Source organism: Amphibalanus amphitrite, unplaced genomic scaffold, assembly GCF_019059575.1.
Source record: "Amphibalanus amphitrite isolate SeventyFive unplaced genomic scaffold, NRLGWU_Aamphi_draft 000290F_arrow, whole genome shotgun sequence".
In the NCBI taxonomy this organism is placed as follows: Eukaryota; Metazoa; Arthropoda; class Thecostraca; order Balanomorpha; family Balanidae; genus Amphibalanus; species Amphibalanus amphitrite.
The window spans coordinates 212208-237808 of record NW_024881785.1 but is presented as its reverse complement, the minus strand read 5'-3'; the positions used below and the strand labels follow the sequence as shown (position 1 = coordinate 237808).

The 25601-nt window shown below is 49.0% G+C and overlaps 1 protein-coding gene across 2 annotated transcripts in view; it reads left to right on the top strand.

Annotated features, from left to right (window-relative positions):
• The first annotated feature begins 294 nt into the window (after positions 1–294).
• Positions 295–25601, top strand: part of LOC122387590 (zinc finger protein basonuclin-1-like) — a 161014-nt gene continuing 135707 nt past the window's right edge. Inside the window, exons 1-2 of one of the 2 annotated variants that reach the window (XM_043377934.1) lie at positions 295–415; positions 14215–14330. In XM_043377934.1, the coding sequence (XP_043233869.1) occupies positions 394–415; positions 14215–14330 (138 nt within the window). In that variant the 5' untranslated portion in view covers positions 295–393. Of the gene's footprint in view, positions 416–14214; positions 14331–14406; positions 14896–25601 lie in introns of those variants that run through there. The other variant, XM_043377933.1, reaches the window with a different exon arrangement.

The window sequence follows — 25601 nt, the reverse complement described above, 5'->3', positions numbered from 1 at the left end:
CATTGCACATTATCCATTATTGTGTCGTCACTCAGCTATCGCTGTGACTCTCGTCTCTGTTGTTACCCCCGCATCCCTTAGGTATATCACGCCCCGGGGCGACTCATCCCGAGGAGAGCAATCCGTTCGTTCACCCGTCCCCGGTGTCGCCACTGTCGCCGCGCCGATCCGGCGCCCCGGGCTGTGCGCGTGGCTTGTTGACTGCGGCTCTCCCCCTGCAGTCCGGAGCCGCGGCGAATCGGCCCCTCGTGCGTAAAGTGTCGTAGCGGTGTCGCCCTGAATGAGCCGCTAGTTGGTGGTCGGCCGTTCCTCGGGGAGCTGGGTGGTGTCAGGGCTTCCTCTGACGCACCAAACACGTGACCAGAGCACCGGCAGGTCACCGGGTCACCCGGCATGGGCATTGTTGTTCAGACAGGTGAGTCCCGTGGTCTGTGGCCAGTGGGTTTTCGGTGAGGGATAAGATTCGGGACGAACGGTATTGAACGCTTCTGAGACGAGTGCCACTATATTCTGATTCTAGCACGCAGCATTGATCAGGGCCGAAACAGTTAAGCCATCGAAAAGCCAGCTCACCACATCGGACATGCATGCTGGCTTAGTCGGCAAATCAAAACCTAAGGCGATTTGTGGCAGCGCTAGGGCCATTATCGACGAAAACGCTCGGCCCGGTCCGAGCCGGGAGGTCAAACCACTTTTTGCCCGGGGACGAAGCTGAGTCCTGCGGCGCCGCCGGCACGACAGGCTCACGGGCTGGGGCGGACGGGATTAGAGAGGCTGACTGAACCGTTCGGGATGTAATTCAACCACAAATAGAACCACAAACGTGAGCGGGCGGCTTATCATGCAGCCGCACTGAAATACGCAGCACGAAATGGTATCAGGAATACACTACGACTGCCCCCCGATCGAATGCGGAACAGAAGCAGGCTGCAAAACGTATATTTTATTCGGAGTGAGTGTGCGTGGGTTTGGTGTTACTGGTGTGTGTATGTGTGGGTGTGAGTGTGTTGCTGAGCCAGACGATTGTTATGTTCTACCTTGTACCATTTTGACTCTCCCAACCGTTTTATTGATTGACAATGGACACGTAATAGCCACTCTGTTGTGGAGTGTCTGCTGAAGTGAATATAAATATAAATGAATATAGAAATATCGCAATTTCAAATAGCTTATACCAGTTTCGTGTTGCAAGATGCGATACAAATTTTTGGCCAGATTCGTGATACACAATTTTTTCGCGTTAAATATTGTTGACTGGGACTTTAATTTTGCTCTAGAAATGTACCAAGAGAAAAAGGAAAAATAATACATCATACGGTATGACAACTTCTCGGCGCACGTTTTTGCGCTCTCTGAAAAAAACGTTAGGGGCCAGATGAGAATCAAGGAGGAGCATTTCGGTACATGGTTATGCCGTAGATCAATATCGTTGATAGGCATTGCTTTCTCCCTCGACTGCGGCTCGGGCAATTAAGTATGTCTCGGTCTTCACCCTCGGGCTACAGTGGCGTTACAACAGGCAATATTTGTATTGTTGCCAGCTACCCATACAGCACTCATATAGGCATAGGTTATCAAGTGTTAGTACCTAAATGTACGAATAACGGTTTAATTGAGCTGTTCGTTGCAATTGCCATGGAGTGGTGGTCTATGTTGGTGATTTGCTGATACATACCTAAGCAGCATTGTATTCGAAACACCTGAACCGTAGTAATTAATATTTGAAGGATTTGACTGCTTCTCCAATGGTATGAATAAATATGGAATTATGAAACAATTTTCAAGATACAGGTTCTGTCCCTTATATCCCGCATACAATTAGGTTGGTGCCCTAGAAGTCGATGCGCCATATGAAACCGTGACAAATGTCTTATTGATCTTAGCTCAACTAAATCAGTTACTGAATTTGTCCAGCAACGTTGCTAAGAAAAGGATCAATTACTAGCTTACGTCATAACGAAAAGTTGATGTGCCCCATTCAATGAATAAGACACTAAATATTAAATATTTAGTGTTAAGGGACCACCGATCTGTGCATTTATAGTACGTTTCAACAGCATTCCGCTTCAAAACTGATTAATTGAATAAAAACTTGTCAATTTTAGTTCATTTTATGGTTGTTATTATCCAGAATAGTGGGTTGCTAGCTTTTCTCATTTCACAGATAAACAATGCACACACAAAGCTGCCCTTCACAGGACTGGTCGCCTTGCTGACCGTGTCGGCTGCCTCTGATGTGGTTACCGGGCAGGTACGGGTCCTTACCTCGGTAGGTAGCGGTATGCTGCGGGGGGAGGGGAGGGGAGGGGACGGTGCACCGCTGAAAGGGTAACATGCTGCGGGGGTGGGCGGCTGAGGCTCGCCGTTCCTCTATACCTGCGGCGGCGCGCTCAAGTGCAGCCATTGTTCCTGGAGCCGTCGCGTGCACCCTCAGAATGGGCGCCGGCTCTTTCATTGCCACCGCCGCTCCACAAAAGACAAACAAACCAATAAACAAGCCACCAGACACCTGACAAAAACGGCCGGTCGGCTCTGCATGCTAGCGCTATGAGTGTGCAGCGGCTGATGCTGGAACTAACGGCCCAGCCTGAACTTCTAGTGGACAATGGGTAAATGCAACGGGCCAGACTCTCGTTCAGTTTCCTGGTGAAAGTAAAACGAGAATGCGACACTTCTCGAATGCAAGGTCACTGTGTTATCGAACTGTAACACAGTGGCTTTAGGGGCTGGTTCATTATGAACACAAGAGCACGAGTGTGTTACGCTTGCCTATATTCGCACCTCTCGGAAAATGCGGTTTTGAAGATTTAACGCTTATATAAAAGCAAGTTTATGAGGTAGTTTTGAAATCATAATTGCCACCATGCTCATGTCATAAATGATGGAACACCACAAATTTCGGCGCACGGCCTTGATCCACCAGTGACCTGACACGTTACATTTGCTAATCCTATAATGGCATGTGCTCGTATCGCTAAGACTTAGGTACGACTTTGCAATCATAACTATCAAGTCAGTAAACAAGATATGCCATTTACGCTGGTATGGATGACCCGCTTTCCCATAACCACAGCTCTAGGCTAGGAAAATCTATGAATGACTTGTTTTGCGATACCGAATTCGGCTAATTTAGGTATCCATTACTATGCTACAAGTACAAGCTCTCACTATTGACATTCAGGGGCGTAGACAAAGGGATGGCCAAAGGGAGCATGGCCTCCATCCGAGCAAAACTGTGCGCACAATGAAAAAGGCTCTTTTTAATTTTAACATATCGGTTCCAACCCAACAATGCGACCTTTTTGTTGTTACTCGTTTTTATAAACAATTATGCAAAAGAGAACAAACATTTGCAGAAATATCAGCTTATTGGCTGCAGCACTGCTTTGCGCTAAGCAAATGAAATGATAGGCGCATATTGTAAAGATGTAAACGGTATTCAGCGTCGTTTATGCCAGGTGAGACCGAGAGAGAGAGAGAGAGAGAGAGAGAGAGAGAGAGAGAGAGAGAGAGAGAGAGAGAGAGAGAGAGAGAGAGAGAGAGAGAGAGAGAGAGAGAGAGAGAGAGAGAGAGAGAGAGAGAGAGAGAAAGAGAGAGAGAAAAAAAAAAGAGAGAGATAGAAATAGAGATAGAGATAGAGATAGAAATAGAGATAGAGAGAGAGGGGCAGACAGAGAGAGAGAGGGAGAAAGAGAAGGAGAAAGAGAAAGAGAAGGAGAGAGAGAGAGAGAGAGAGAGAGAGAGAGAGAGAGAGAGAGAGAGAGAGAGAGAGAGAGAGAGAGAGAGAGAGAGAGAGAGAGAGAGAGAGAGAGAGAGAGAGAGAGAGAGAGAGAGAGAGAGAGAGAGAGAGAGAGAGAGAGAGAGAGAGAGAGAGAGAGAGAGAGAGAGAGAGAGAGAGAGAGAGAGAGAGAGAGAGAGAGAGAGAGAGAGAGAGCAGACCGGACGCGCCCTCCTGTGCGGTCGCAGCGCTGTGACCTTTTGTTCGAGCGTTTGGCTTGGCACGCAGCTGCCACAACATGAGCACTGTCATTGGAGTCAGCGATCAGCTGGCGTGCAGTGCCCGAGCTGTGATTGGGCGACATTATTTGCCCGAGTGACGAGCCAAGACAGCTGGTGACGGCGTTTGGCGCTATCCAGAGACCTCCGAGCGTCGAACGAATGGTTACGCCGACAAAACATCCAGCAAGTGCAGAAATATGCTGCCCATCGCTGCTCCGAGAAAAACATGTGGTATTTAAAACGATTATATAAAAAGAGCTAGCAGTTCAGACATTGTTGACACGCTTATTGCCATCGATGTAATTAACAAGCGACAAAACATGGATTAACAATTAACCACTGCATAGGGACCAACTAGGTTAGAATCGTCGGCACATCGCGATAAATAGGCATCCAGGGGTAAAGGTCGGCAGTAAACGCTATTGAGGAATTAATGCAGATTTGCAGGCAATGCAAATCTACTCTTGGGAACAATCGATTTATCTGGGAACCGCAAACAACATCAAAAGTTTCCGGAAAGTTGACGGCACATCAACAAGTAAGACTGGATCGCTCAATACGAGAGACTGGCAAGCAAAACAACCTGACTCAGAACGATAGAACTGAGTGCACTTCTTAGTCTTCAAATTTAGTTCGACTGTTCATTGTCAATCCTCCCCCGCAAGTAACTCCTGCCGCCCCGCCCCATCCCCTCTCATTACCATAGGTAGCGGCCGCTCCTCTCCTCTCCCCAACCACCCCTCTCCTCTCTCCAGCCACTCGCCTCCTCTCTGCGCGCGGCGGCAGTCATGGCGGCGGCGGCGGCCCCTGTCACCACCTTGTCACCGTGTCGCCTGCGCCGACACCGGGTCACCAGTGGTCGCCGGCGGGCGGGGGGCGGAGTCAGACGGCGCGACGCTCCAATGGGTGTCGCGCACCGCACGCGACAGAGGCGCCGCCGGGCGCTGCCTCCCTCCCTCCCTCCCTCCCTCTCCCTCCCACCGGCGTGCCGGCCGGCCGGGCGGGCGGCGCACACTGCACGGATGCCGCTGCAGACGGGACGGCGGCAATACAGAGGCTGCAGAGTACAGGTCCGGCGCAGTGAGAGAGAGAGAAGAGAGAGAGAGAGAGAGAGAGAGAGAGAGGCGCCGCCGAAGTCATATCGATCCGAGCCGCCGCCGACCTGCTGACCGACCGCCCCCGCCCCCGCCCCCGCCCCTCCACCGCCCTCAGCCCACCGCCCGAGTCACTGTCAGACCTGGGAGCGGTCACCCCCGCCCCCTCCCGCCTGGGAGGACAGGTCACCACCTTGTGACCTCAGAGCCGAGGTGGGGGTCACTGGGCGGGGCACCTGGGGTCATGTTGGCAGACCGGCTCAGGGGTCAGATGGCCGAACCAACAGAGTGCTAACGAGCTGCACCAGCCGCCACCCGAGACGCCCAGACGGAGTGGGGGGGGGGGGTCGAGGGGGGAGTTCCTCTGGTCGGTCCGGCGGTCTGGGTCTCCGGTGGCCCGCGGTGGTCTCCAGTGGACGGCAATAGAGCCCGGTGGTCAATAGATGGTCTCTCATGGTCTGGTGATGGCCTCTGATGGTATGTCAATGGATTCCTGGTGGACATTGATGGCTCCCAGTAGCCCCAAAGAATAAGAACGGTCTCTGCTGTATACGTATGCGACATATAGACAATTGCAGAAATCTGAAGCACCTTACACTGTCAGATGTCACCGATGTCAGATGTTGCCTGTTACTGCCGGAGTGTCAACCCGGTGTCACTGACGTCTTAAAACCATGCGATGACGCCTGACCTAATGCACTGTGGGCACTGAGTTGGCAGGAATGAGGTCTGACCAATTGAAACACCGATGTGTAACAACCGAGCCAATGTCTGTCTGACCTAGGGTCTGTTCCAGTCGCACTTCCTAACACCTCTAAACTCCTCCAAGCCAAGAGCAGGATAGAGGAGGTTGGAGCAGGCCCGCCCCTCCTTGGCTTTGTAGGGGCTAGAGCTGCCACTGGAACAGGGAAGCAATCTTGGAGCTGTTTAGAGGTGTTAGGAAGTGCGGCTGGAACAGACCCCTTGAGTCACTGATGTCTGACTTTGAGGCTTGGGGAAAGGTCTGATCAAATTTGTAAGCGATGTATGAGGACTGATGTGGATATTAGAAGCCCCTTCCCCCCCTCACCACCACCTCCCCCTCCGGTTGTCCAATAATGACTTCACGGTATGACACCTCGCACCTGGTGGGGGGAGCACCGCTCACAGGCACCTGCATTAGGGCTTCATGGTGACTCACAAACAGTAAATACTCACGATTATCTAGGACAGCACCACTGAAAAAAACTGCGCCTCGTATGTTATCAAAAGTGTAACAATGTGTCTTCCGGCAAAATAAATGTTTCAGATAAAAAGTACAAAGTGGACAGGCTCCATTAGCTGGCTGCAAAAGAGACGCATGGCACATGCTTTCAGTCGATATTGGGCTTCAATGAGGGTAATTTGGGAGATACCGGGATGATACATTTTCACACATTCTGTTACACATCACACCACAATGCGTTCGCTTCCATTTTATCAATACCCAAACAAAACTAATGCATAGCTATTTACAAAATAATGTTTACATAAAAATAGAAACTATGCTGAATGCAGATACCCAAGATATGCCAATAGTTTGTCTTCTCTAAAAAAAACTCGCTAAGTTTCTTTTTATTTACACAGCGTTCCATTTTGAATGACATCAATCCATTTAGTAGCAGGCCCTTCTGACCTGTTGCGTTGTGCAATGTGCTTGTGCATCGTTAGCACTTTTCAGTAGCTCCTCGCAACACTGCATCCATTCCATGGCGGTCTGCGAGCAATAAATTAATTCCAAGCTAGGTAACGGGTACTGCTTCAAGTGGAGTGAATATTTCAAGGACACCGTTTAACTGGTTTTCACATTTCGTGATGTATATGACCTTACGATAAGTAAAAAAACGCATAAAACATTCATATTGTCTGTACATAATGGCAGCAGAAGCTGTCAGGGAAGCTCCATTCTCGTTACTAAAGGCTTAACAAAGTCGCATTGTAATTTTGCCTTCTTTACCTCCTTATGAACAGCTTGCTAATCTACAACCATGTATGTACCCATAAATTCGCGGTTGTGCCAGTCATGCTGGTTAAATCGGCTTATGGCTGATACCACACATCAAAAGCCCGATCGTGAGCTTGAGGTACGATCGCAGCCACTTAATTTATCATGGGACACTATCAGTATCTTTTTGTTTTGTCCGACTGCTTTCTTGCGAATAAGTACTATGCTTATGTGTCCAGTTTAGAGGTGTCAATTTCAGAAATCTCTTGTCCGATGTCCGTCCAATGTCCAAAATCCTAGCTCACTTTTGTCCGAAAAATGTCCAAAGCATGGATTTGTCCGAAAACTGTCCGAAAGCTGGATATGGAAAGAGAGTATGGGGGAATTGATCTATATTAGGTATATGTTTGCATGTAGGTACCACATGATAACTAAATAACAGATATTTGCCATCTGTTTTTGAGTGCAAAATATTGCAAACCAAAAATATTGAAGCAATGTCATATGCAGTGCCTAGGGAATGGGGGTGGGCATTTGGGCAATAGGCCTAACCTGATATATAGCACAAACACAGCATATTGAGACAAGCCTATTCTGTTTCAAAATGTGCTACAGCCTACAACTGAAGCTGAGTAAGCAGGAATAATGCAAAACATTGCCTTATCCCTCCAACTTGTGTTTTCAAATATTGACTTCTTGCCACATCCCTTTGACACTAAGCCACTTGATGATGAATTAATACAGCAATAATGCAAGAAGCTAGTCACTCACAATAATTGTGCATGTCTTCATCTTATATCACACTGGCTGAGATTGAGACTTGGATTGAGATGTAAAGTAGAACACTTCTTGCAAAAGCAAAATAGTTCATGTGAGAAGAAACGTGTGAGATAGGTACATCTGGACGAAACGTGCTCTTCACTGAGCCACACATCTCTCAATATCCAAAAGAATAAGCGATCACAAAAATACTTGCTATGATTTAACACAAATTCACTAAATTCGCAAGCAAGAAGAGGTTGTGATCCTTGGTAGAATGAAAAACACATTTCATGCTACCATTCTTGGTAGCATGGAACATGGTATCTGGCTTTGAGTCGATGATGTGAAAGAAAATCTATAATATGACGTCATTTTCATATAACTTGTCCTATTGAAGTGCATTCACCATAAATTGTTTGATTTAAATTCAATTTTTATTGAAAAATGTGGTACTCAGTCGAAAAATATTCAATTGTAAAGCAAAATGACTGTTTTTTTGTTTCTGACGTCATTTTTTGTCTCCTCCGATTCTCATCGGGAGGCCATCTTTCCTTAGGTGACATTTATGACGCTTTCACCGCATTTCATCATCTTTTGGTAATTGTTTACAAGGCCCTATATACCATTGTTTAGTTTATTGATGGGCTATCAGCATTTATGTAGCATTTATTTTTCGGCACGGATATTTTTGGAGGGAAGGGGTAGAGGGGGATGACTTTATGATAGGAGCTTCTAGGTAAGACTCTTGTGCTACTTGGCACACCTTGATATTTGCAATTTTCTTCAGCCTCTTTTCTGTTAACTTTCAAGTGAGGCAAATCTATTTTTGGATTCCCTACATTACTCCTTTGGTGTCTGGTGCTTCTCACAGGTCAATGATTGTACATCATATTCATAACTGTGTTATCTAATGATGGGCTTGCTGACAACAATGGCTATTGCCATTTGTAAACACATTTCCAAATTTAGAGTTAAAAGATGGCACAGTATAGGTAGGTAGTTATGTACCTTATTTGACTCAGAGCTACCTGCTACATGCAATCACGTTTATGTTCATCTTGCACTATAATTATGAATGATATATGATGCACCTATCCCCTACCAATTTTGATGACATGTTTTGCAATTTGCATATGGATAATGGAAATAAGTTTGAATTTTAACTTATTTAAGAAATTTGTAACTTTCAACTAGTTTTCCGAATATGTCCAATGTGTTTGTCACTTGTCCGTCCGATTTCCGAATCGGAATTCGGAAATTTTCGGAATTCCAAAATTTTCGGTTCCGATTGACACCTCTAGTCCAGTTGCTCTGCATTTTATGTGGCTCTGTTTTTACGCCTGTGTTATTGATGGTTTCTCAGAGTCAAGAAAATAGGAGCACGACACTGAAAAGTACATAAACACGTTGCACAAGCATATCATACGGCGCAATAGAGTTAAAAGGCAGCCGATAAACAATCGTCTTTAGTTGCAACTGTGGCCTCGGACAGCAAATGAAAAATATGACGCCAAAAATAAAAATGTCTTGCTGCGGTGAAACAACAGCAAAAGTGATGTTGATATTCTCCGAAGCCCTGACTATTGAAGTGACCTACCTGCAATTACGTTAAAAATATTTTTAATGGTCTCAATCTTGCTAATAGGATAATGCCTTACTTTCCGGAAGCTATTAAAAACTTTTCTTATATCTCCTACAGCTCCTGTCAGAGCTTTCTATCAGAATTTTTCCCAACAATGGTATTGAAGGACGTTACAATAAAAATGTCTGACAAATGACTGACTTTTCGTGTGAGTTGTGTGCTGCCCTCTTTTCATACCACTAGAGTGAAAAACGAACGAAGAGTAGGAAATGAATTGTTGTGGCTATCATCTCTGCAACAACGCACGATGCATCTGAAAAAGACCTGTATGCAATACAAGTTTGCTATACTTACTTACTTACTTACTTACTTACTGAATTACAGGAAAGTTGATAGGCTAGGAAAAGGAAGCCTGTGGATTTCCTGCTCATTGGCTTGTAGTTTAGTCGGTTCTGGTTTGGTACAGCAAGTTCTTCCAGTGTTTGTCTAGAGCATTTTTGAATCTGTTGACTGTCCTGGCATTCACTACTTCTTCAGGGAGACTGTTCCACTTATTCACAACTCTGTGTGAGAAAGCATTCTGCCTCTGCGCGCAATTTGCCGATGGTTTAATCAGCTTAACCCGCGCCCCGCTGGGGGGGGGGGCAGAATCTGCCCCCCTCCCGTTTTTCGCCAATAACTTCTAAACGCGTTACGCCAGCCACGTCAAACTTTTAGTACCTTATCATACATCAATTTGACACGTTCCCTGAAAATTTGAGCGAAATCCGTCGGAACAATTTTGAGAAATTGACGTTTTAGTGACGTCATGTTCGCCATTTTCGCCTAAAAAACGGCAAAATTTCAAACGCCGCTAACGTCTTCATTTTTAAAGGAATCAAGACGTAACAAAAAAGGTTATACGTGATTTTACTTTGTCTATCAAATGGCTATCTCGGTTTTTTGAAAATTATGAATTTTGGCCAAAAAATTTCCAAAAAACTGACTTTTTTGGGAAAATATTTATAAAATCCAAAATTTTGAGTTTATCGAAAAAAACCGGAATATATGTCAAAGAAGTGGTCTATGTGCACCTACATACCAATTTCTAGAAGAATCGGTTCAAAAATGTGGGAGTTATTCAAAATTTTATGACGTCACGACACACAAAAATTTTGAAAAATGATTTTTTGGAAGTTCTAGACCTCGTACGGAAATAAAAATAGTACCATTCGATTCGGCGTGAAAAACTGCATCGGATAGACACCATTTTAGGCCTTAACAACCAACTTCAAAATTTGACCTCACTTGACCTGACCTTGACCTGACCTCGACCTGAAATTCATCCAGAGGTGGTCCATATCACTTATTGAGTGTGCCTATTGAATTCCATGAGTAAAATGACCCATAAAACATGTGTCGCACATGCCCTTTTCTATATTTTGTTTTTGGTGACCTGACCTGACCTGACCTGACCTTGACCTTGACCTTTGAATGACATTGTGTGCAACGAATATTGTCTTGGTAGTCTAAGAACACGTTTTGGGCAATCAGTCTCAGTCCATTCTTCGGCAACTACGGTGCAAGGCCGATACTGTAGAAACTTGCATTTTGTACCCTTGACCTGACCTTGACCTGACCTCTGACCTACTTAAGCAAAAAAATTTGGGCTCTTAAGATCCGCCTTGTTGAGAGCTTTCGATTGCCGTTTTCCCTGTCTTTCTACGACCATCGGTTCGGAAGTTAGACAGGGGGGGCAGAATCTGCCCCCCCCCCCCCCCCAGCAGGGCGCGTATGGCTGAATAGCCCAGCGGGGCGCGGGTTAAGTGAGTGTCCTCTTGTAGTGGTGTCAGGTGGGGCTCTCTGAAAGATCCGGGTGTGGTCGATCCTAATTCCTCCTGTTAGAATCTGATACACCATGATCATGTTCCCTCTTTCTCTTCTGTAGTGCATGCTTGGTAGCTTCAGTTTCTCCAGCCTCTCCTTGTATGCTAGATGCCTGACTGATGCTACCATTTTTGTGGCCCGCCTCTGAACTCTCTCAACCTTGTCTTGGTCACCGCAGTAGACAGGACCCCACACACAGTTTCCATATTCCAGTATCGGTCTAACCATCGCCTTGAAAAGTAGTGGCAGTGTGATTTCGTCTAGGGTCAGGAAAGTGCGTCGTATCAGACCCAAAGTGCGGAAGGCCTTTCCCACTGCTGAAGCCGCCTGTGCATGAAATGTTAGGGAGTCATCAACCAGGATCCCAAGGTCTCTCTCTTCTGATGAGACTTCCAGCTCCCTGTCTCCAACAGTGTACTTGTACTTTACATTTGTGGCTCCAAGGTGCATGACCTTACATTTGCTGGTGTTAAAGGGTAATTGCCATTTGTTGGACCACGCAAGCAGTGTATCTAGGTCACTCTGGAGCTGTCTTGCATCCTCTTCTCTTAATACAGGCCGATACACCTTCGTGTCATCTGCATAGATCATTATGGCACTTGTTATGTCCTTTGGCAGAGATTGGATTGCAGCTACAAAGAGTGTGGGGCCCAGGACACTTCCTTGTGGGACTCCACTGGTGACATCCTCCCATTCAGAACTTGTCCCGTCGAGTACCACCCTCTGCTTGCGCCCAAACAGGAAGTCTCTTATCCAGTTCAGTAGGTTGCCACTGATGCCAAGTCCTCTTAGGGTGATGACTAGCTTCTCATGGGCCACAGCATCAAACGCCTTCTTGAAGTCAAGATAAATTGTATCCACTGGGGTACCATCATCCAGGTTCCTTGACCACTCCTCCATGACAAGAATCATCTGAGATATACAGGACCTGCCAGGGACAAATCCATGCTGGGCATCAGAGAGCACTTCACTGTCCATGAAGAAATCAATTAATTCATCCCGAATCAAAGATTCAAATATTTTGCAGACCTGTGAAGTTAGGCTAATCGGCCTATAGTTTTCTACTTTATCTTTGCGTCCCCTTGATTTATAAATTGGGCTAATATTTGCTATCTTCCAATCACTAGTCAGTTTACCTTCGTCCATTGACTTCCGAAACAGAATTGACAGTGATAATTGACAGCTATAAAATTCTATCGAAAAAAATGATACCAAGCTCTGCCAAATGCACTTATCTGAGATAAAGAACTAAAGAAACAAGAAGCAATGCTGGATGTATCGTTCCTTGATCACTACAACGAGGATTGGATTCAGAAAATTTAAAATCAGCAAATTTTTATAAACGTTTTTTTCAAGAAGGCCTTGGATATTTTCTCCTCTTTTTTCTTTGTCTGTATGAATTTGACCTTCCTTTCTGTTTTAGCGATGTGTGCCTAGGACCGTACGTAGTTTGGGCATGCTACATCCCCCGCTAAGGCGTCACCTCAGCTTCTGATGGGGTCGTGGCCTCACTGTCCCGGATACGTCACTGCCCCCTTCACCGCCCCCCAGGCATTGGTAAAATCCTTTTTGAAAGGATTGCATTTCCAATCCACATTCCTAGTGCCGAAGTGGATTGCATTCCTACCCGCAATCCCTTTTTTCACTTGGATTGAGATCAAATCCGCAATCCTTTTTTTGCAATCCTGTTGTATTATTATGTGCACTAGTGGATCTGGGGGAGGGAGAGGGGCATAGGGCCGTGCCTCCATCCCCAAATCACCCATTTCTAGTACCTAGTCTTGCGAGTAATTCCTATCTAAGGCACAGGTATTTTATGGGAAATATTTTTTGCCTCAAACACCCCCACATTGAAACCTCTACCCAACCAGTGTTTTATATTTTTGAAACTCGCACTCAAATATGTAACTTTGCCCTTCCTATGTAGTTCATCAGCGTATATTATTATTTTGAGCGTTTAAATTAAAAGCGTTTAAATTATTTCAAGTTTAGATGTAAAGCCCTTGATAACAAAGTACATTAAAGGGACTATCCCACCTTTAACATGGGGTTTGAGTTGAGATAGCCAAGTTTGCGGCGAGGTTCAGAAACCACTATCTATCTAGGTTGCAACCCCCGCGGCCTCTTGGTGTTGAAGAAATTCGTTCCCTTCATTTGAAAATGGGCCTTGCACAAGGCCCTATCTTCAACATGGAGCGACCGTTAGTGTGACGTCACCTCGTTTAGTCATTCTGATTTAAATGGGTTTGTTCGTTGAAAAATCGCTTAAAACTTGGTCTGAACTTTGTTGTGGTGCCTACAGAGTAAAAAGAATCGGCTTTATGACAGTAATGTGGCCTGGGGAAGGAGGTAATTTTGGGCTGTGACGTCACATATTTGAAAGTTTGTGTTTGCAATATGGGAAGCCTAAGATGTTTAATGAAAAATAAATGCCAGAACCGTGTTCCTGGTCATCCAATCTATAAAGTCGGGCACAATTTAACTGGTTTTAACAACATTTTAGAAGGTGGGATAGTCCCTTTAAGCCGATGAAGCCGATCTAATAATTTTCAATCGCAACAAACCATTTCAAAGCACTCATCAAACACAATCCGGATTGGATTGCAAAAAAATGGAAGTATGATGCAATCCAATCCGCAATCAAATCCTGTTTTTTGGAATGGATTTCAAATCCAGGTGCAGTCCACCAAAAAGGAATGCAATCAGGATTTTGCAATCCTGCAATCACAATCCTACCGATGCCTGCCGCCCCCCCCCCCCCCACCTACCCAACAGACACCCTTGGGATGACCGATCGGCTCTCGGGTTATTACTCGTCCCTGGTGATTCGTCTTTGTCCGCCCGCCCCCCCCCCCCCTCCGCTACTGCGAGAGACAGCCGGACGGGAAAGGGTCACCAAGTGACCTCTCGACACCCAGCTGCTGACCTGACCCGTCCCGTGCCCTCAGGAAACGATCGACAGACGAGCAGCCCCGACGCGGATGCCGCAGGGCGCATGCGCCCGGCTCACCAATCAGCGGAGCAGGCTGGCGGCCGGCGCGCCGCTGCGCCCGGCGCCGAGCCGGTAAGTTATCTAATATGCCCGGATTGCACGGGTAGCGCGCCGTCGCCCGCCGTTCCGTGTTGAGACCCGTGCGCCCGCGCGCCGAGCCGGCCCAGTGACATGTCGAGCGGGCAGCGCCAGTCGGCCGCCGCGCGCCGCCGCCGCTGACTGCGCTGTGCTGTCCGAGAGCGCTGCTGAGCGCCGCCGTCCGTCCATCTGTGCGGGACTGAGCGCCACCCAGCCCATGAGCGCGCCGTACCCGGCCGTCAGCTCTGCGGCCGGCGCGCGCGAGGTGGGCGTGGTGAGCCCGCGCGTGGCCGCGCCGTGTCCGCCGTGCCCCGGCGACACCATGGAACGGCCGCGGCCCGGCCTGGCCGGCTCGGCGTTCGCCGTCTCGCCGTACGGCCGGCCGCCGCCCGGCTACGGCCCGGCACGGCCGCCGCTGCCGCCGCCCGCCTACGGCTGGATGCCAGCCCGCCTGGGCGACACTGGCGGAGACGAGTACGAGCGGGCCGTGCAGCGCTACAGCCGCGCTCAGGCCGACCTGGCGCTGCGACAGCACTGGCTGCACACCTTCCGACAGAACGTGAGTGGCGGCGCCGCCCCCGCCCCCGGGCAGGACGGCAATCCAAACCACATTCGTCCCAGTGTGTCATTTGTCAACGGCTGGTTGCCCCCTCTGGCTTGTTTGTATACCCCTTCCCCTGTAAATACCGTCTTCGGAAGCACGGTGACCATGCAAACAGATGCGATGGTGTATATTTCAAATGACGACTTCTCCCTAAACTGTTCATTCCCCAAAGCAATGACTCCACCCAGCCCGGGACGTTTTAATCATCTTTCCTTACGACTTCTGCAGCAGCTCACCCTCCCTTATACGCAAACACCAAATGAATCATTCTAATCTGAACAAGAGATATGAACACTCCACGGATCTAACGGATCTAAGCAGCATATGGACATGACGGATCTGAACACCACACGGATCTGACCGATCTAAACAACATATATGAATCTGGGGCATCTAAACAGCATATGGATCTGACGGATCTGGACCCCTCGTGGATATAACGAAGACGAGCTAGTTTTTACCTAGCATGACCTCACGGAGACTCCCACCAGTCATGGCGGGGCGTATTTTTGGTAGAGAGTGGCACAGCCACAATGTTGTCACCGCGAACACTTAACGCGGGAATTGCTACCGCTAACCGCTGTCCCCTTTGGAGCTCTGTTTGCCGCTCTACCGTGTCAAGGAAAAACATAGTAAGCGCCAATGTAAACAAAAATGAGTTAGAGATGCTAACGGGGGTTTTCGGGAACGACGGATTCGTTTCTGGTATCGCTTTTTTCATAACTTTCTCCAAAACTGAGATATTAAAGGGGTAGAATATAGCAAGTCCAGTGGCGTCTTCGGTTTGACAAAGAAAAACACAGCATGTGACAAGTTGCTGCATGCTAGGTTTTACCTCGACCAAAGAGACCTGAACATCCCATTTTGCGCTGATGTGCATTGTGATAAAGTGTCGCATACTAGGTTCTCGCCCATTCGCGACTTCCGCGCTTTAGGAAGCCCACTCCCCTGGTTGGGTCTGTCTGTTACTGCTGGCTACATGAGCGAGCTTGATGGCACATCAAGGTTGATGCATGTAGCAACTTGATGTGCTCTAGAAAACCTAAACTTCGCTTCACCGCCCCGGAGTCCCTATTGCAACTTATCAGTGGGAACCCCGATTTTTGAACTGTGGAGAGGCACACTGACAAACTTTCGCGGTGTCCTTGAGCGGGCCGACATCTGCTGCGTGTGCCGAGCCGCCGAGCCCCGGTGGTACGAGTGGCAGGGGTGCCGGATCCAGTATCCCTGCACCTCTTCCTGACGTTCCCGAGGAGTTCCTGAGGGACCCAGTGTAATCTACGTCTGCCTCTGCGATACCGAATGCGTCTAAAGAGCACGATATTAGGGTGTGTGAAGTGCGTTAGTAGGCTAAACTATTTTGATTTGGGTTGTGTTGAAGATAGCGAGAGATACTGATGCATGCCGAGGCACTGTAGTCAGCCAGCATGATGATGAGATGGCGTACACTGCAGATATGCAGGTGTAACTTCTAAAAAAAAAGACCGTGGCCCTGTTGACGGGACCTGCGGTAGCTGCGGGCCTGCGGCTCGGCGGTCAGCCGCGGGATCTATGGCCACGGGTAAACACCGAGCTGCAGCTACGGCAGGTGCCCGTGAACAGCACTCGTGAAAATCACTTCTTTATGAGCCACCTGGTCCATAGGCGTAGGAACAGGGGGGGGGGGGGGCGGAGCCCCACCCACTTTTCAGCCTTTTTTAAGGAAAAATCTTCATTTTTGATTTAAATACAAAACTAAGAGCAGGAAATGGTTCAGCAAGGTAAGATGAGCACAAAACTACAAAGAATTTCTTCATGGGAGCATTCTTGAAATGACCAGAAATGACAACTGTTTCAGTTTTGTTGACAACCTATTTCATAGATAAAGCACATCTGGCACAGAAAAACGTAGTAAGTAACCATGCTAGGTTTTCCCTCTTCGTCCAATGCCACAGCTAATCTAGCAAGTCCACATTTACATTATCGGTAAGCATTTGAAAAATTTGGATAGCATTTCTGAATTGCGCACATAAAATACATATAGAAACACTATTCAGGTTGATGCATGTTATGCGCATTTGCTTAGGCTAGCACACGTTAACGTTTCCTCGTTTTTCTCCGTTTCGTCACCTTGACACTTACTAGGTTCTTCAAAAATAGGGTAGCGCTGCTGACAGTTGGCGTGACCTTTGTCGAGGTCATGTCAGGTGTGGCGGGCTCGTTACAGATCTAACTAAACAAGCTAACGGACCAATGGCAACGGGAAGACGGGTATCCGATCCGCCATACAGTACGAGTATAAGTGATAACATATTTTATTTTGGAAGAACGAATGGAGGGTCTTAGAGCGATTGCCTACGATATTTTCTGATGCACCATTACTCATTAGTATAATCGATATTTTAGTGTCTCACTAAATTTTCATACACAGATTTAGTTACATATTCAGTCGGCAAGTAACACAGAGTGGTCTTGCACAGATTGTTTCAAGAAAGCCCTGGTTATTTTGATATTCACTTTTGTTCAGATAAACAAATACATATTTTATGAAATGCAACGCACAGGAATGCGCAAATCCTGAGAATGTTTTATTCCTTTCTTGAATGTACCTGTTCCCACATGATGCTCATGACCAGATACGCATTCTTATCCAAGTTACATATGCAACGGACAATGTTGAAGGCCTAGTTTTCATTGTAGAGGAAATGAACGCCGGACCTTTTTAATAATGACGTACATGCTTCGATAAATACGTATAGAAAATTCAAGTCTCTATCAAGATCAATACACTGTTTTCCAGTGCGTCTATTTTACAGGTATAAAGGCAATCATACACAAATATTTAGGGAGCGTTGCAAAAAAAGAAGGAAACAAAATCTTAGCTGAATAATTAAGACAAATGCACGTTTTCTTTCGACGGAGGTATGATATGAAACATATATGGGTGCCCATAGCCAGGTAATAACCAAACAAAACTTGTTGGGATATTTTCAGAGGCGGATCCAGCTCAGAGTTTTTTTTTTTTTGGGGGGGGGGGGGCAAACCATAACAATTTATCGATTCTTTCCATGCCTCGTCCATAGGCGTAATGTTAAAATTATGCCGTTTGGGAGGGGCAAATGCCCATTTTGCCCCCCCCCCCCCGGATCCGCCACTGAATATTTTCCAGAATGTTTAACTCTGGTTTAACTGACAATGCATATTACTTTCTTTCTATCAAGTTATTGCAACTTAAGTTGTACTTTTGTTTTAATACAATGCTTTCTTTTGTGTAACTGTGCCGCTCCAAAGCCTAGTGATAGCTTGTATAGTTCCCGTCTTCCAGCCTCCTGACATTTTTGTGGCAGTGTCTGGCAATTTAAATATCCCTGGGGACCTGGAAGATCCGCCTTTCCAAATAATAATCACCACTTACACGTGAGCGCTTACATTGGTCACAAATTTGGAGTTTATTTTTACATGTATATCATATTTCACCGTTTCTGTTTCGTCTCGCGATGAGCCTCCGCAAACACCATGCACGTGCTCGATGACGGCGCGGCGGTAGTGAGCCGTGCAGCGGGTGCTTCTCACCCTATCCATCAGTGCCAGTGATACCCTGTTCGCGTCGGAGGAGCCCCAATAGCGGCAGAGGAGCCCAGCCCAGTAATGCCGGAGGAACACGGGTAGCGCCGGAGGAACCCCGGTAGCAGCTCCATAGGAACCCCAGTAGCGCTGGAAAAATCCTGGTAGTGCTGGAGGAACCCCAGTCCGCGCCAGAGGAACTCTAGTAATGACGGAGGAACCCCGGTAGCGGTGGAGGACCCGGTAGCGACGGAGGAACCCGGTAGCGACGGAGGAACCTGGTAGCGACGGAGGAACCCCAGTAGCGGCGCTGTGACAGAGGATGACACACTGTGGGAACGATTCGAGCTTCGGCAGCAGCTCCAGCAGCGGCGGTCAGACCGTTCCGCAGACCACAGGGGAGCGATCCACTCCGCAGTGCCCGTGATATCACCTGAGGTCAGCTTTCATCGGGCTTTATTTGACTGATTTCCCGGAGAGATGGTTTACGAGCGCGTTTGCATTACGCAGCTGGTGATTGCGGTTTGATTTCCCGTCTTTACTTCCGGGATATTTCGAAATAATCATTGTTTATTACATACCTATTTCAAAATTATTCAAATAACAGCTTCTTTTTTAAACTAGCTGCTTTCGAAAGAGAGCTGAAAGACGTTTGACCACGGACCATGGGTGCTAGTTTGTCGGCTATGTGAAGCCCTCCTAAGCAGTGCCGTCCGTTGTTGGTGAACTACGGCCCATTCGTAGTGCACTCGGTTACATTTGTGCTAATCGCTGGTGAATCGTTTGTGTACCGCTGGCGAGTCAAGTGAGTACCGCCGGCGACCCGGTGACCACCGTATCAAATGTCGCGGCGCTTTTACTGGAATTGTCGGGTGCACACAGCGCGCGGCTGTCCGGCTGATTTATTGCATGTAACCGACCCCGGTGAACCCCACTGTTGCGCTGCCACTGTCGCCAAAATGAGCCCGCCAGCTGCAAATTACACCCCGGGACGGCTACATCAGCGAATTGGCCTCCAACTTCGGCATAATGCACCGCCACTGTTAATAGAAATAACACAAAGTGCGCCATGACTTGAGGACACTTGAGGACTTGCTTTGAATGCTTTCTGTGGTTCTTGGCGATTCACATTGATAATGCGGCTGAATACACGGTGGTTTGTCACAGTGTTGACTCGCCTCTCTCTCGCGCTGGCCCGTTGTTTGATTCAATGGACGACCAGTGCCAATGACACTTGTCTCGCTCCACTGGCCAACGGGAAAATTACCCGGGAGCGGAGTGTATTAATTGGCCGTGCACCGGCAGCGGTAGCCGCTGCAGTGCCTGTCCCCCTCCCTCCCCCCCCCGCGGGCCGGCCACGCTCCGCTGATGATCCAGTGTTTGGCCAGTGGCCTTCCGTCCCCACACACCGGCCGCGCCGGTAAACATCATTCCTGGCCACAAATATTAACTCTTTGCCGCTTTAATTTCCTGCATCTCCGAGTTAATCAATTACGTTTGGGCTTGTTGGATGCGAGCCACCCGCGGCGGCACGGTCGAGGCAGCAGCCTTCCCCGCGCGGCCCCCCGGGGCTGCACGGGCGCGCTTTGATCCCAAAAACAATTTACTTGACAGTCAAAGAGATGCTTACGAAAGGAATTCACATTTGCCCGAGGATCATGGGATCAAAAATGGCTGTCACGTGGCGCATTATGCTGATATTGCCCGGAACGATCTGTCGCATTACAATATAAACGTCGTGCCGAACCGTTTGATGGTAGGTACAGTTCCTTTTCCTAAAGCTGGTCTTTGCAATAAATGAAAAAGAAAATATTTCGGGTTAATTCTCTTTAAAATATTTATGATAATGCTGCAAAGGTATTACCAGAGTCATTATCACTATATCACTTCCTTGAGATGAATATTGAATAACGCCTGAAATTTTGTGCGTGTCATCTGACAAATAGTTATTCATTTTGTTCGTTTTTTCATCGGAACATATTTCATATGTGAAATGTTTTTAACAAGCGTTTTCAGCTCTAATAACCATTACACTACCGTGACATTTTGTGTTATCGTACGAGTCAGGACTGGCAGTAGCGCGCCTTGATATAGAATGGGCTAGCTGCATATCCCGGTAAACCTGGTCGCTTTTATGAAGAGTCCGTCCAATCCTGTCAAACTTCGTCGATCACTTTGCCCGATTTCAAGCCTCATTTCTTCACCTGAAAATCTGACCTTGAGACTGAGCTCCCATCCAGATTTCAGACAGGCCATGTGAAAGGCGTGTGACGAATTGACAGTCTGAAAAGGATCGATCCTTGGACCGGCCACTGAAGATGGATAGTTGAGTCGTGTGCCCCATGCAGAGATGCTAAGTGATGGCTTCATGGGATATCTCATTTTTATCGCTACTTACGCACTGATAGATAGTCATGGACACAATTAAATTAGAGTTCATCCAAAGAACACGTATAAGTCAACGTGTCTCCAGCCGCGCGTGTCCTAGGTCTCACTTCAAGCTTAACCCTAGAACGCCTAGGGGGGGGGGTTGTATCAACCCCCCCCCCCCCTGAGGTTTTTTCGAAGTGCACGCTAAACGGCTTGTCGTAGCGGGCTGAAATTTTCAATACCCTCTGGGGCAACCTTTGCGCATCTTTTGCCGAAAAAAAAATTGATCGGGTCATGTCAGGTCACGGAGTTATGACGTCATAAGAGGTACAGCCTCCGGCCGGATTTTCACAAACTGAGTGCCAACGCCCGAGGTTTCCTGCCGGTGGTACGGACATCGGTTGATGGATCGTGATGAAACTTCCCATGCATGTTGGGGCAAGTATTGGCTATCATATGGTATAAGAAATTTGACCGGGTCAGGTCAGGTCACGGAGCTATGACGTCACAAGAGGAACAGCGTCCGGTACTATTTTTGAAAAGCGCCCGAACCACTATTTTGCTAATTCTTGTCACCTCAATGGGAATATGCAGCAATATTAGCTTCTATAGGGAGCAAATGGACCTCCCAAATCCAAAAATACAATCAGATTTCAAAAATTTAAATTCTGATTTTTCGAATTTCTGCCGCGGACTGTGACCTTGCCGACTTCCGGCGCTCCCAACGCGCCATTTTTAGAGCTAGGGAAACGAGATACATACCAAACGATAGAGAATTGATCAAGGAACACGATAGTGAAGGTTTCAAGTCGATATCTCCCACCGTTTTGCTGCAATCGCCGCCGAAAGTTGAAAAAAGTCTATTTTTCCGAAAATTTGACCTTTGACCGGTCAAAAGTAGGTCAAATGTTGACCTAGGACCAAAAAATATACCACCAATCGCGAGATCTCGTTGAGAGCAATCCGTTGGTTTTTTCCGCTAAGCTCTACGACTTTCCGTTTTGAAACGCCAGGGGGGGGGGTCGTAACAACCCCCCCACTGGTCGTTCGTGTTATGAGAAATGGCCTGGTCGTGCGAGGGTTAATTACTGGAACTTAGTGCACTTGAAATCCCGGACAACGATACTGCAAAACACTATCACTCTATTTTTAGACCTAAAATTCAACTGGTCTTGATTTTCCGACTATTTCGCCGGGCATAAAGCCCACGCCAATTATCTGGGCAATGTGCTTAGCTGGCTGCCAAACGGCTTGCCTCCAAGGCCGTCCGGCCGCAGTCCGGAACGGACGGCGGTGCCGCATGTAAACACGACTTTAGCGCACGGCGGCCGTCCCCGCGCCGCCCGCCACGGATGGATAACGGCGGCGGATAATGGTGAGCTAACCACCGGCGGATGACGGCCGGCCCCAGAGCCGTGAGCGCCGCGCTGCGTCTTTAATTAGCCCGCTCACTGGGCGAGCGTCAGTGAGCAGTTCGTTAGCGACCGTCAGCGACCCCCGGGCGGCGGGGTCGGCCCGAGCGGGGCGTGCCAGAAAGCGGTGCACGCTGATCTCTGGATCGATATTGTGTGTGTGCTTGGACTTTGAGGGATATTTGGAGGATGAAAGACAAAGGACTACAGCGAATGGCCGGTGTCCGCCATTAACGAATAAAAAAGACCCTCGCAAATATATTGAAAGCATATGAGATAGGAGTATAATTTGCATAATATGACACAAAGTCACGAAGTTCCGCACATTTTGCTTGGGGTATCCTACCTTTTACTCAGATCATGTCTGGCCAGCTCAGTTTGGCAGTGCCTCCTCTGGGTATTCCACGCCGAGTCCGGGCCTGTCTCACTATCTGGCTTACTGATCCTACCTCTCCTCCCGTTGCCACTGTTGTCTTCCGTACATCCTATTTCTATCTCCTCTTTTCCACCTGGGAGACGCCGCTGTGCAAATTCAAAATTGGTCCAAATTGGATCAGGCCGACGGCCGACGCACAGGGAGCTTGTCACGAGCAGTTAGGTGCTCATAAGTTATGAGGCCTCCGTCGGGCGGCCCGCGGATCTGTCTCACGCCTCCGGTGCGACGCTCGTCTTCCTACACACCGGTGTTTATCCGTTAGCGTGCACTGGGAAAGGAGGCCTGTGAGGGGACTGATGGGGCGCCCCTCCCCTTCCGCAAAACGCCCACGGTACACCACCGGACAAGGGCGACATTGGGCGAGCGACGAAAAAATTAATTACGTGTACAGAGACTACAGGCGCGAGTGCACAGGGCCATGCGACGAAAGCGGCGCGCCGACTGCGCCATAATTGAGCCGGTTTGCGTTTTTGCCGCCGGTGATTGGCACGCAGGTGGGCTCACCGCTGAGGGGGGAGGGGGGGGGGCGCCACCGGTGCGGAAATCCAACAGCGCCGACCGGCCGGTCGGCAGATCGGTCCCACAAAAAGCCGTGGGAGAGATGAGCTGTCGCTGTCATCGGCAGCCGGCCGTCAGCCCCGTCAGCCCATTGGTCGGCCGCGGCCGGCATCACCGCTGATTGGCTGCCACGGTCGCCATGGCAACCGGACGCGGTCATCAGAATGACACAGGTGATGTCCGTTTGGACGAGACAGACGGGCCAGACAATGGCGCCCCCCCCCCCCCCGTGCCCCGAGGCTCCGGCCGCGGGCAGCACCGACCAGCTGTCAGCAACCCATAGGAGTCAGGACAGACGGGTATATTGCGTGCCGAGTTTTTTTGGGGACTGGTCACTGTTCAGGTAATTCACAGGGAGGGTTGACTGAGGCGAAGGCAGGGGAACGATACACCAGAGATGCATACCACGAATTCCTACCAGTTTACGAGCAATCACAATTACAGTTCCGTCCAAGTAACCATCGGTACTTGTGACTGCTAGCTTTCCCAAATGCCGGTTGTCACGAGACGGTTCGACGTCACCCAGGCACATTCCAGGCGATGTATGGGGTCATTGCTGAGGTCACTGGCGCACGCGGGCGGTCAGAAAACCTGGCGATCCTTGGTGACATGCCTGACCGATTTACGGAGAGAATGATAAAAAGGTGGCGAGCGGGCCCGTAGCAAGTGAGCTAGCCCCATCAAATGGATGCCTTTGTTTGATATCTGACCACTTTGGGTATTTCTTGAGAGACAAGCAGTACGATCCCTCTTGGTATTATTCCAGATGCAATGATACCAACGCCATATCATCTACTGGTGTTCGCCAATGACCATAGCCCGTCTCAGGTGGTCTGTTATGAGTCCACACATCACCGTGCTGACGGTCAGCTCACGGCTGAGGCTGGTGTCTGCTGGCTACGGCCTCTGGGCACACAATACAGCAACCCGAACTGCGCCTACGGCTCAGTCGAACAATTATGCACCGATAAATCACCGCACTACCTGAGCCCGTCTGTGGATTGAGCTGAACAGCTCAGCGTCGTCACTATTTGTCACGGGTGATGTCAGAGACACCTGCGGGTCACAGAGTTGACCCGGACCTGACACCGAACCCCCGGTGTCAGGAGTTCGTCTCACTGACGGTGTCAGCGGCTCGCCACCCTGGCACCCACTCACCACGTGATAATGCAGCCGGCTGGCTCGCGTTACTATTTATGGCTGCTTAATTCCCGCTGTGGGCCGACTGCTCTGGTGTGGATACGCCGCGCTGGCTGGCCGTGGTTCGGCGATACGGCGGGTAACACTGAACACGGGAGTCCTGTCGCCCGCCGCGCTCTGGGGCAGCCCAAACCCGCCTAATGCCGTGTTGTTCTGCGTATATTAGCTTCCATGGCGTGCTGCGCAGGCCTGCAGCTGAAGGGATAATTATTCGGTCGCGGGTCGTGGTGTCGGCCGCCCCCGGCATATGACACCGGCTGGGATTTATGAGTGGTTGGTGAGCGACCACGCCCGCCCGCCGTGTTTCCAGTGACGGCTGTGTGCCGTGCTGGCGCTCACCGACTCAGCTCAACGGTAGCAGCACGGCATGGCCCGGCATGGCCGTGCGCCGTACTCCGCCGTACTCTGACGTGCGCCGTGCTGGCCGCTGCACTCTCGGAAGCCGGCAGAACGTTCCGCCGTAGCTCAGGTTTTACTCCGAGACTATAACGGCAGCAGTGCCGTTCTTAGAGCGCCCACTACTGCAGGGCGGTCCACAAGCGTTCGCAATGGAGCTACGAGGGCGTTGGTGAGGGGGGAGGCAGGTCAACTTCTGGCAGTAAACCTGAGCAGTCTCTGCCGCCACCGGCCGTGGTACGTGCCTAATGACTGGGGACGCCCGTCGAGCTGGGACTGGCCCCCAGTCTGCCCCCACTCCCCCTCCGCCCCGCCCCTGCATTCTGTCCCTCACCAGACCGATTGTCTCAGGCATGACCGTCCATAATGGCCCAGTCTAGCCCCTGTTCTACAGTAACTCCCATCACAGCTGCTCACTTGTGACCTTGGCTCGGCCGCTGGCCAGGTGTTTGATCTGATTAGGTGATGCATGTTCGTTGTTCAATGTTGAGCCAGGAGAGTAAAAATAGCCAAACTTTGGCATCTTCACTGGGTTGAAAATATTTCGAAACACAATTTATGACTTTATGCAGCATCCACTGTATCGTCGTGGCCGTCCCGTCATCTCATCTCGCCAATATATAAATCATCCGTCCTATCATGTCACGCGATTCGCATCGTATCCGCACCTGTCTGCCCCTTCCGTCCCACTCATCCTACCTGACCCGCCCCGTCATCCCTACTGTCCATTTTATTGTCCCACCTCT